The sequence below is a fragment of the Acinonyx jubatus genome, chromosome B2 (assembly GCF_027475565.1).
Source record: "Acinonyx jubatus isolate Ajub_Pintada_27869175 chromosome B2, VMU_Ajub_asm_v1.0, whole genome shotgun sequence".
NCBI lineage: Eukaryota > Metazoa > Chordata > Mammalia > Carnivora > Felidae > Acinonyx > Acinonyx jubatus.
This window is the reverse complement of record NC_069385.1, coordinates 38,305,045-38,317,577: the sequence shown is the minus strand read 5'-3', so window position 1 is coordinate 38,317,577 and position 12,533 is coordinate 38,305,045. Positions and strand designations below refer to the sequence as shown.

At 38.5% G+C, this 12,533-nt stretch overlaps 1 protein-coding gene across 8 annotated transcripts in view; it reads left to right on the top strand.

The window, feature by feature from the left end:
• NCOA7 (nuclear receptor coactivator 7) overlaps positions 1 to 12,533 on the top strand; it is a 162,010-nt gene that overhangs the window by 68,722 nt on the left and 80,755 nt on the right. For all 8 annotated transcript variants that reach the window (XM_027056961.2, XM_015084321.3, XM_027056964.2 and 5 more), the window contains one exon: positions 8,766 to 8,986. In XM_027056961.2, the coding sequence (XP_026912762.1) occupies positions 8,766 to 8,986 (221 nt within the window). The remainder of the gene's footprint in view (positions 1 to 8,765; positions 8,987 to 12,533) is intronic.

Here is a 12,533-nt window from a genome sequence, read left to right as displayed (position 1 = left end):
TTAATAGCCCAAAGAAATCCTAGAAAGGGTAACTTTTGTGGTTTGTCCCTGATTGACATTCTATTTATGAATCTTTATTAGAATGCGTTTCTTTTTTGATGCCAAGAAAAATTCCATTATGTGGATATGTGTTCACCTGTAACGATATATCTCTAGTTATTGAACGCAGAGCTGAAGGATCTCTTTTTCTAACTGTATTGGTTTTTCCAACCAGAATATTTCCACTTTAACTGATGAATTTTCTTGGGGGGGGGGAATCTCATTGGCAAAATTAGACAAAGTGAGGAAAAAGAATGTTTATCTCAGAGGGTGGCACTAGAATTAGGTACATCTACATATTTTTCTGGTGATTACCCCTAAGCTTTTTGGTTTTATTTGATCATAATTCTAAGAGAGAACTTTCATTAAGTGAGTGCTTTTGTTTGTTTGTTTGTTTGTTTTTTAACTGTCTTCCCCCTCTGACTTTAAGTTGGATATTATTTGGCATATATCACAGTTGGAAATTTGCAGTGGAAAGTGAAAACTGACCTTCCTTTTATGAAAACACATTCAATTTAATCATCTCAAAAAACCATCTGAGGCCATTCTTTCCCTCTCCCCCTTCCTTCCTTCCTTCCCTCCTTCCCTCCTTCCTTCCTTCCTTCCTTCCTTCCTTCCTTCCTTCCTCCCTCCCTCCCTTCCTCCCTCCCTCCCTTCCTCCCTCCCTCCCTCCCTCCCCCTTTCTTCCTTTCCTTTCCTTTCCTTTCCTTTCCTTTCCTTTCCTTTCCTTTCCTTTCCTTTCCTTTCCCTTTCTTTCTTTTTTCTTTCTTTTCTTTCTTTCTTTCCTTTTATTTATTTTTGAGAGAGAGAGCATGAGCAGGGCAGGGGCAGAGAGAGAGAAAGAGAGAGAGAGAGAATCCCAAGCAGGCTTTGCCCTGTCAGTGTGGAGCCCAACGTAGGGGCTCAAAACCACAAAACTACAAACTGTGAGACCATGACCTGTGACAAAATCAAGAGTAGGACACTTAACCAACTTGAACCACTCAGCCACCCCCATGGACTTCTTTCAATAAATATGTACAGTACTGTAAGTGTATTTTCTCTTCCTTATGATTTTCTTAATAACATTTTCTTTTCTCTATTGTAAGAATACAGTATATAATACATATAACATATAAAATATGTTAATTGACTGTTTATGTTATCAGTAAGGCTTCCAGTCAATAGTAGGCTATTAACAGTTAGGTTTTGGGGGATTCAAAAGTTGTATGTGGATTTTTGGCTGTGTGGGGGTCAGTGGCCCTAACCCTTGTGTTGTCAAGGGTCAACTGTATTTTGGAGGGTGGGCAAAATGGGTGAAAGTGGTACAGACTTCCAGTCATAAAATAAATAAATCCTGGGATGTAATCTACAGTATGGTAACTATAGTTAATAGTACTGCATTGCATATTTGAAAGTTGTTAAGAGAGTACATCTTAAAAGTTCTAATCACAAGAAAAAATTTTGTAATGATGTGACGGATGTTACATTAATGAGGTGACGGATGTTAACTAGACTTATTGTGGTGATCATTTCACAGCATATACTAATATCGAATCATTATGTTGTTTACCTGAAACTAATATGTTTATGTCAATTGTATCTGGAAAAAAAAAGTAGGCAGGGCAGTCCCATTTGGTTTTGGAGGTCAGAACTTGGACCTGACCTGCTTGAATACTTCTAATGATGGGGAACACTACTTTATGAAGCAGCCAGTTCCATTATTGGATTGCTTGGTTAGAAAGTTATACTGAATTAACCTTTATTCCTGTATGGCTTCCTTTTCTTCATTAATTCTCTGGAGTTCACACACCAAATCTCATTCCCTCTTAAGCTGTAACTGAATGAAATGAGACACTAAGGTGTGTGCTCAAAAAAAATAAAACCAAAACAAAACAAAAAAAATTTTTTTAAAGCAAAAAGACAACTATACTGCCCTTATGGTTTTTTTGAACCTTTTTTTTTTTAATATTCTTTTTATGTGAATGGTTCATATACAGTGATTTCACATATCAGTGGTTCTAACTTGGCCTCTGGACTTTCCCAGGATGGAAGCTGCAGTGGAAGGAAAATGTACTCAGGTGTGAGGGAGCACAGAGGAGTGCAGAGTCTTGGGAAGGTTCAGCTTAGATTTAAAAGGATTTTTTATTTTAAATATTTATTTCTTTTTGAGAGACAGAGAGAGACAGAGCACAAGTGGGGTAGGGGCAGAGACAGAAGGAGACACAGAATCCGAAGCAGGCTCCAGGCTCTGAGGTGTCAGCACAGAGCCCGACACGAGGCTTGAACTCACAAACTGAGATCGTGACCTGAGTCGAAGTCGGACGCTTAACCAACTGAGCCACCCAGACGCCCCTAAAAGATTTTTTTAACCTCAAAACTGCTTTAGCACATTTCTTAATCTCAGCTAAATGTAAACTGTAGGAGTCAGACCAAAGCTTGAAAATCATGTCATCAGCCTCTTGCTTTTGTTTTACTTTAGAAGAGTGCTAGAGGGTTTATCATGTTTTCAAAGAAGGTCATAGCAGATTACATGGAGAGCCAAGCCCAGAATTGAAATCTTTCCTTCCTGCAAGCATGTTCTTGGCCCACCAGATTGCCAGGCACTTCTCCCTCAAATAGTTCATAGAATTTCCAAAATCCAGTGAATTTTATTTTAAAGTCAAGATATACATAGGTGCCTTAGCATTGTAGGAGTGGACTGGGGAGGCCCTGAGGTTATTGACTCACATCTGGCTTTGTGAATTCCTGGTTTACCAGTTAACTGTGCCCTGTGACCTTGGGAAATGGCCCTAAGTTTCCATAGCCTTCCTTTTCTTCTGTGTAACAGGGAGATAAGATTGCCTGCCTCGTTGGGCTTTTGTGAGGCTGGGATGATATTTATAAAGTACATAGCATGGTGTCTCGTTCATTAGTCAACTCAGTAGTAGTTTCTGTTAGAAAAACCTCTTTCAAACTTTCTGTAATAATCTTCTTTAAAAAGTAAAACTTGATTTTTAAAATTTGGCAGTATGGGTTAAACTATTCTTATCATAGGGAAGAGACTTCAAAAACTAAATACTTAAAAAATATATTTTTCTGACTATTATACACAGTGTAAAATCCAAAAGGTACAAACAGAACACAATGAAAAGTAATTTTTCTTACTCTCTTTCCCCCCAGCCACTAACTCTTGCCAGAAACTCACTTTACTGTTGTTTTTGTGTGTACCCTTGTTGACATACCCTATGCATATACTAAATTATTATTATTAATTATTATTAATTATTATTACATTATTAAATAATTACATAATTATTATTATTATTAATTATTAATATCTAAATATTAAATGATTTCTATCTTCACTCTTTCCTTAGTCTCTTGCTAATAGGGCTGACTGTTGAATCAATAGTTGTAAGTCAGTACTATCCAACACTTTCTGTGATGATAGAAATGTTCTATATGTTTGTCACTCACTACAGTACCCACTAGTCTGTTAAGCTCTTGAAATGTGGCTCTTGCAACTAAAGAACTGAATTTTAAATTTTTATTTAATTTTAATTGAACTAATAATCACAAGTGGCTGGCTCATAGTTACCATATTGGACAATGCAGTGCTAGATATTTATGTCTATGGCACTTACCACAGAAGCACATGGACCTGGAACTGTGGAATTAGGGAAAGAGTCAGATAGAACTAATTTAATATTAATTAAAGAACTCTATAGTTTAATACACTTTAGTTATTTTTAAAGTTTATTTATTTTGAGAGGGAGAGAGCACTCACAAGAGAGAGAGCAAGGAAGCGAGAGAGTGTAGGGGAGAGAGAGAGAGAGACAGAGAGAGTATCTTAAGCAGGCTCCACACTGTTAGCGCAGAGCCCAAAAAGGGGGCTTGAACACACGAATCACGAAATCATGACCTGAGCTGAAACCAAGAGTCAGACGCTTAACCAACTGAACCACCTGGGTGCCCCTATAGTTTAATACATTTTAAATTATATGTGGCTAATGTATTTTCTTTTCTTTTTTTTTAATTTTTCTTTTAATGTTTATTTTTGGTTTTGAGAGAGAGACAGAGAGAGAGAGAGACAGAACATGAGTGGGGGAGTAGCAGAGAGAGAAGGAGACACAGCATCTGAAACAGGCTCTAGGCTCTGAGCTGTCAGTACAGAGCCCGACAGTGGGGCCTGAACCCATGAACCGTGAGATCACGACCCGAGCCGAATTCAGATGCCTAACTGACTGAGCCACTCAAGAGCCCCTGTATTTTGTTTTTAAATCAAGTGAGATTAATAAGGAGATGTGAGTTTACTTTTGACAACATGCTGCTAATTAAGAAGACTGTGAAATGGCATGTTCGTAGGAAAGCAGATCTCAGCCAAATCAAAATGTATTCAAGTTTGTTCATCCATTCAAGAAATACTTACTGAGCACCTAATGTGTACCATGGAGAGGACCTGGGAGTTTGGCATTTTAACAAAACCTAGACACATCCCTGCCCTTGTGAAGCTTCCACTCTGGTGCCAAAGAAAGCCCTCTCTCATCATTCCATGCCTTTTTGTTTCATTCCACTGGATGTGGGCAAGTGACAGAGGAGCCCTGCAGAGACAAAGCAAGGAACTTGCTCAAAGCCCTGCCTCTGATTGTTGCCAGAACCCTGAGCTTACTTCCTTTAGTAAAGGAAAATGCTTCAGAGGAAAACAGTTTTTTAATCCAGCTACTAAAAATGCTTTCTTTAGCAATATCACCTTGTTTATTTCTTAAGTCTGCTAACTCTGGGTTGGGTGCTAGCAGGGAAAAGTGAGGTGTGCATGTGCCCTACAGGTGCACACAATTTTAATAAAAAAAAAAAGCCAAGAGATTCCAGAATAAGTCCTTTAATATTCCTTTAAGGATAAGGAAGGTACAAAGAAGAGGTCAGGGTCAAGACAGTGGAGCCATACTGCCTCATTCTTCTGCCCTCGGGGAAGGTGTGATTTCTCCAGCTTCTGGATTTGCTGTTATCTCTCCCAAACAGTGGTTGCTTCTTAGTGGTAACATTTCATTTAAGTTTTATTCTTTTTTACCTTTCTGCATTTTTAATATTTTTGAATATGAACAAGTATAATTTTTACAATAAAACAAAGAATAATTATCTTGTCAAAAATAGTCCAGAGAGATGATGAAAACCTGAAATGATTTAGTGGGAGCAGAGATCAAGAAGAGAAGATGAATTTGAGAAGGAAAGATTTAGGAAACAGAATTGACAGGGCTTGGTTTTAGTAGTGGGAGGAGCCTGAGTAGTAAAATTTGTTTTATGTGGGGCACCTGGGTGGCTCAGTCACTTAACCATCTGACTTCAGCTCAGGTCATGATCTCACGGTTTGTGGGTTCAAGCCCTGCGTGCGGCTCTGTGCTGACAGCTCAGAGCCTGGCACCTGCTTCAGATTCTGTGTCTCCCTCTCTGTCTGCCCCTCCCCCACTCACGCTCTGTATCTCTCTCAAAAATAAACATTAAAAAAATTTTGTTTTATGTAATTATGATCTCTTAAAAGAAAAATAAATGCAGCATAACAAAATAAAAGTGGGGTTTTGGACTCATATTCACAGCCATCAAATTTAAATATGTCTCATTGTTTACAGTCATTCATATGCTTAAGATGATTTGCCAAGTGCGGCTCTAGGGTGGCTCAGTGGGTTAGGTATCCAACTCTTGATCTCAGCTCAGGCCATGATCTCTTGGTTCCTGGGGTTGAAGCCCCACAGCAGCTCGGAGCCTGCTTCAGATTCTCTCTCTCTGCCCCTACCCACCTTGCGTGCATGCGCTCTCTCTCAAAATAAATAAATAAGCAAACATTTTTTTTTAGAAACCCCACAAATCTTTAAAAAAATAAAAGATGATTTGCTAAGTATTTTTTTTTTGGTCCACAAAATGAACAACTGTACATTTGGTGTCATTAGAAAAAGCTTCGTTTATGTTCTTGTGTAACCTTTTGTTTTCAGTTTAATTTAGTGATAACAAAACCCTATTGTGAGCATGTCTTACCATGATAGATCTTGACCTGCAAAACAACAGAGAAGGCCTAAACAGGAACGTTGGAAGAGTATTAACTGTACCACAGACATCGGATGGCAGTTTTTCCCTCTTAGGCACGGGGTTAAAAATGTACTTCCATGCTTTGAAGAAAGAATTTACAGTGGGCTTCCCAAACTCACATCCGATTTCCAGTTACAAGATCAGAATGTTCTAACCATGTTGATAAACTCCAGAGAAATAAATTCTCATGAGTACTCTAATCAAAACAAAAGATGTAGCTGATTGTAAAACTGGTGAAGTATTAAATTGTATTCTGTTTTCTGTTAAACAAGTTTGGTATTGCTGTTTCCTAGCATTTTTTCTTTAAACAATTACTTTTGGCTATATGTGTTGACATTAATGGTCTGTGCAGAAAAGGGGCAAATGAATAAAACAGCGTATCCCATTTTGTTATTTCCACGTGTGAAAATCAGTCTCTAATGAGATGTCCCCAAAGAGTGCTGCTGTTCATCAAAACATGTGCCCTAGATCTGAGTGAGTTTAATTATCATGGGGACTGTGAAATGAGGACATTTACATCAACCTAAAGTGGAAAAATCCAGAAGAGGAACAAGCAACATATCTCAGGCTGTGTAGAATTAATTTTTAACACCTCTTTTCTCTCCTCCTGGAAGGAATGATTTTTGGAAGTGTCAGTAAGGTTCATCTCAACCATGTTTTTGAGAAGCCAGTATATCAGAAGAAGATCAGCCCATTCATAGCCAGCTTTTTGGATACAGAGATCAGCTCTTTGCATAGACCTCCCTAAGCAAAGTGCTAATCTCTTCATGATGTCTAGGTTACTGCATACTAATTTCAGCCTCACATATAATAATCTTGATCGAGAGAGAAATTGTTTTATTAGGAACATTATCTGACTCAACATTGTGAAGAACTACTGGCTCCTACCAGAAAAAAAAAATTTAGAATCTGAAGTTAGAAAATAAAAACATGTCTACTGAATAGAACTCCTTTTTATGAATCTCCAGTTTGGTTTTGTCTGTGGTTTGGTTTAACAAGTAAACATAAAAAGATAGCTAAACTAAGAGATGGGGAGTATGTTCATCTATGATTTTTGCCCAGCTGTCCTTTCTCCTAGGCCATATGCTTATTTATTAGCCAGCTAGAGTCTAAGGACATGACTGCTTGCTAAGTGTTCAATGAATTACAGCCTAGTTGAAATATTTTGTTGGAATGTGAGAGTTTATCTCAAAAGCTGAATGTATTATGTATCTTACCATGCTTAGTTCTCATGTCATTATGTGATGATGTGAGGGGATATTTTACTATTTCTGTTTGTTTATTTGTGTTGCATGTTGACACATATTCTCTCAATCGGACCCAATTAAATAGCGAGGCCTCAGTGAGGGACCTCTCCAAACTGTTAAATGGATTTGTTCGATGTCACAAAGCAAAGAAGCATAAAATCTAACCTTAGTCCCTGTATTATTCCTGCGGGTATTTCATTTTTCTCCCAAAACATTTCTTTATCCTTGCCCAACATTGAATTGTATAAATGCTCCAGAGAGCAAAGGAAATAGACATGTATGTGTCAGAGATAGTGACTGTGTGTAAAGAGAAAGGGAGCAAAAAGAGTCCTAATTTAAAATATTTACACTGGAGCAGACTGCCATGTATAGTAGAGGCCAGGACCCTTGTTCTTTATATTCTGGTAAGGTAAAAACATTCTTCAGAAGGCCTGGTAAGTACAGAGTGACACATCAGTTAATTACAGTGATACCTCAGTTGGAAAATATTTTGAGTTATTGGATCTCAGCAAATTATGATAAACTTCATCTCTTACACATCTTTGAGTTAGTAAGGAATTGAAAACATCAAATATGTTAACTAATGTATCAGTCAGCTCTGATATTAGTAATGATAATGATAACTATATATATTGTCATTATGGCATTTTCTGTCTCTGGAAATGCAGCTCTTTCTTCGGTACCACTAGCATCTATGTATAAAGGAAAAGAATTGCTCGGACCTGAGCCAGCTTGCCAAAGTTCTACACTCAGTGTGTGAATCAGTTATAAAGGATTTATTCTTACAAATGTGTTTGCCCATCAGTCCAAAGGTACCATTGAAAACCTGAAACTCTCTCTCTCTATTTATTTTTGTAATTAAAAAAAAAAATTTTAATGTTTATTTATTTTGGGGGGAAAGAGAGAGACAGAGCATGAATTGGGGGAGGGTCAAAGAGAGAGGGAAACACAGAAGCCAAAGCAGGCTCCAGGCTCCAAGCTGTCAGCACAGAGCCCAACACAGGGCTCAGGCCCATGGACCCTGAGATCATGACCTGAGCTGAAGTCGGACGCTCAATCGACTGAGCCACCCAGGGGACCCCGTCTCTCTCTTTTTTTAATGTAACACTTCAAACATGGCAGCTGTATATTTTGATTTAAAAAAATGTTCAACATTTAGAATCTAGTCTTCCCCCAGGCCTGGAGGATTTCCTAATAATTTTCTGAGATGTAAGTACTGAGGATATAAGATTGAGGAAATACTCCAGGACTCCATGTAATAAGAATTTTTAAGTGATTAGAAAAGAAGACAGTAAGAGGAAAATGTGATTAACAGAAATATAAAGTGTTTTCTATATCAGTTAAGTAGTTTTTCAAAGCTCAACAGAATGCAACTAATATAATTTCTCCTAGAAAATCATTTCTTTCTTCAGTGTTTTTCCTTTTTTCCCTCATTCCTAGATTGAAAAAGAAAAAACAGGCCAAACAAAATGCAGAGACAGCCTCAGCTATTGCCACAAGGACCCACACTGGAAAAGAGGATGCGAAAGCAGTCATTTTAGAACAAGACAAATGCAACATTGCTGTGGAAGAGGAATATATTACTGATGAGAAAAAAAAGAGAAAAAATAATCAGTTAAAGGAGATCAGGCGTACAGAACTGAAGAGATATTATAGTACTGGTGAGTATTGGTGGCAATCTGGTAGTATTTTCATTTTATTTCATTATTTTATTTTATTTTTAAAATTTTAATGTTTATTTATTTTTGAAAGAGATGTAGACAGAATGCAAGTGGTTAGGGGCAGGGAGAGAGGGAGACACAGAATCCGAAGCAGCCTCCAGGCTCTGAGCTGTCAGCACAGAGCCCAACAGGGGGCTGGAACTCACGAGCTGTGAGATCATGACCTGAGCCGAAGTTGGACGCTCAACCAACTGAGCCACCCAGGCGCCCCAGTATTTTCATTTTAAAAGTCTGTCATAGTTTTTAAAAGAATATTGATAGGGGCGCCTGGGTGGCTCAGTCCGTTGGGCATTCGACTTCAGCTCAGGTCATATTCTCGTGGTTCATGGTTTGAACCCCACATCTGGCTCTGTGCTGACAGCTCAGAGCCTGGAGCCTGCTTCGGATTCTCTCTCTCTCTCTCTCTCTCTCTCTCTCTCTCTCTCTCTCTCTCTCTCTCCGCCCCTCCCCCGCTCACACTCTGTCTCACTCTCTCTCTCTCAAAAATAAATAAACATTAAAAAAATTGTTTTTTAAATAAAAGAATATTGACATATAACTGATGATTGTCATCATAATAATAACAATAACAGTTTATTGAGAGCTACAAGGTGCCGTTCACCCTTGTTTTATATACATAATCTTGGGTAAAGGATGACAGTGGCATAATGTTGGCGTGTCTCATTTAACTTTGGGTTCCCAGCCTCCAGCACCTAGTGTACCCTAATAAGTATCTATCTAATGGCTGGTCACTTACCTTGTATGGGAAATGCTTTTCTTAAGGTATATGGACATATCCTTAAATGTGTTGCTAGACTGCCTGTACTATGTGGCATCAGCTGGGCAATAGAAAATGGTGGAGACGTGGTCTAGCATCCATCAGTTTAAAAAAAAAAAAAAAAAAAAGACCATGACTTAGTTTTAGTTGAGGGGATATTTTTTTTAAGTAACCTATGCCCAGTGTGGGGCTTGAATTCATGACCCCGAGATCAAGACTTGCATGCTTCACCAGCTGAGCCAAACAGGCACCTTTAGTTAAGGGGAATGTTAAAATGAGTCTGCAATATTATAGAGTTTCTCAGAATATTCATTGCATCTGAAACTGCGTCAACAAAAGTAGCATAGCCAGCGTAATGGAGGTGATAATCCCACTTTAGCGTGATGGAGGTGATAATCCCGCTTTACCGGGATCACCCATCTCACACATGCAGGCCTGGGGTATGTTCTGAAAAGAAAGGGAACTGAGAGCCAAAACTTGATGTGGCATACAGGTTACAGGGTAGGTAAGACTGCTAGGCTAAGAGAGAGAGACGATGGGGTCTCTGAGAACGGGGTGCATTACACTATATGAAATGTGCTCTTGTAGCAGAGACTTCTCCCAAGGGCCCCAAGTTTGGTCACAATTAATGCCAAAGTTTCTGGGAGGCATATCTTGTCTCCATCTTAATATAACTTTCTGGCAGTGCTCATCAAAGATATAAGGGGCTCCCTTTGCAGTGGTAATAAATGTGACTGGGCAGACATTTCTCCAACAGAGACAGATGAGGTATCTGCAGTGCAAAGTATGTGGTTTGTAGCAGGCCACATGTGATTCTATCATGTATTGATTATAATCTCATTATATCATGTATTACATAGCTTAATGGATGCTTTTAATCTCTAGCCATTTAGGATTTTATAAAAAGCACGTCACCTATTGAATAAACTTCTTCGTGACTAGTAGACTTCCCTTTTAAATTTAAAGTGTTGAGTATTATCCCTTATTTCCAAAAAGAGGAAGAGGATTAAGAGAAATTGCATTTCTCATCTTCTTTTACATATGACTCGTGCAAAATGGACACTTGAAAATGTGTGGCTTTAAATAGTTGTGCAGCTTAAATATTATCTTTTTTCACCTTTATTGTAAATGCAGTTGCTTAAGAAGTTTTTTCAAGCAGAGACATTTTGCTTTGTAGGCTTTCCCTGAAAGAGGCTGGTGGATTCCTATTGATTGAGGTTCCTTTTAGTCATGATGTTGTGCTGTGGATGCTGTGCTGGGACAGCTTTTAATGTGCTGCTCTCTGTTGCATGTGTAATCCTTTAAATCTGAAACAGTACCCTTCACGCTGCTCTTTACCTAACCAACTCTCACTTGACCACAAAATCACCTCAGGAAGCCCTACCTGTCCGTGGCCAGCTTAGACTCTCGTTCGGCACTGTTGTCATGGATTTATTTGTCTGATTTCCTATTTATAGGCTATCGTCACTTGGACCCTGTGTCATTAGCTTTGTGTAGTATCTGAGTTACAGGTGCTCTTTAAATTTGCATGGAGTGTATGAATTAATACATAGATGAATGTATACTGTTTCAGTTTGTTTGAGTTCATGAAAATTCTGGAAGGATATACGTGGCAGTGCAATAGTTGGGTCAGAATTATTCTGTGCTTTTATTTGGTAGCAATAAGTAAAGAGATGCAATCATGGCTTTTCATTTTCTCTTAAGAATGGTAATGATAACTGGCTTGGAGGTTTGGGGCATTTCGCTAGGAGAATTCAGTGCTAACAGAAAACCACTAGATGGCCATTGAATTCCAGAGTTCTTTGTCCCTTTTCACATCAGTCTCTAGAAGACAAACACCCATGTTGGCAGGTTTGCTTGATCTCATAGGGCTGACCTGGCATATTCCCTAGACTCCCATCCCTAGATGTTATTCTGTACCACTAGGTGGAGCAGTAGGTCTCAAATCAAGAGTAATCCCATTTCTACTTCTGGTGGCTCTCGCCTGGGGAGAACAGACACTAAAATGGGTTCTTGTCAGCTACACTAAGGATTTGGACTTTTCTGTAATCAGTAGGGAGCTATTGGGGGAACTCCCCAATTGTGTGTTTTAAGATGATAAATCTGAGGCCATTGGGTAGAAATGAGCCTGAAGGCAAGTAATACTGGCTAGAGACTGGGGCAGAGGGGAAAGGGCCCCTTAAGGAGATATTTTGCTCATAGAATCAGCAGTATTTGCTGATCATTCTAGTGTGTGAAGGAGAAAAAGAACAGAGTCCAGAACAGACAAACTGGAAAATTTACGAAGGAAAAAAGAATTCAGTGTGTTTGTGTTTGGAGATGTTTTTGAGGTACCAAGTGGATTTGTCTAGACGGGCCTAGATTTCAGGTGAAAAGCCTGTAATTTGCTACTCACAGGTGTAACATAACCCACACATGTCACAGAAGTTAACAGGGAACATACAGAGTCAACACAAAAAGTTAATGGATGACAAATAATAAACAGAGTCGAAGGACCTATAAACAGTATGTTGATAATCGTTTTCTCTGAGTACAAAAGTTGCAAGAGAGTTTTGTTTTCTTAATTTTTTTTACGTATTACACATTTTATATTTATTTTTAGTGTTAGTAATAAAATATAGAAACTGAATAATATAATAGAGTAAACCCAAGGGCTTTGCAAAAAGAACATTAGACAAATTTGAAGTTCTATAATCAATAAAGAAGGAAAATAGTAACTTTCTGTAGGTA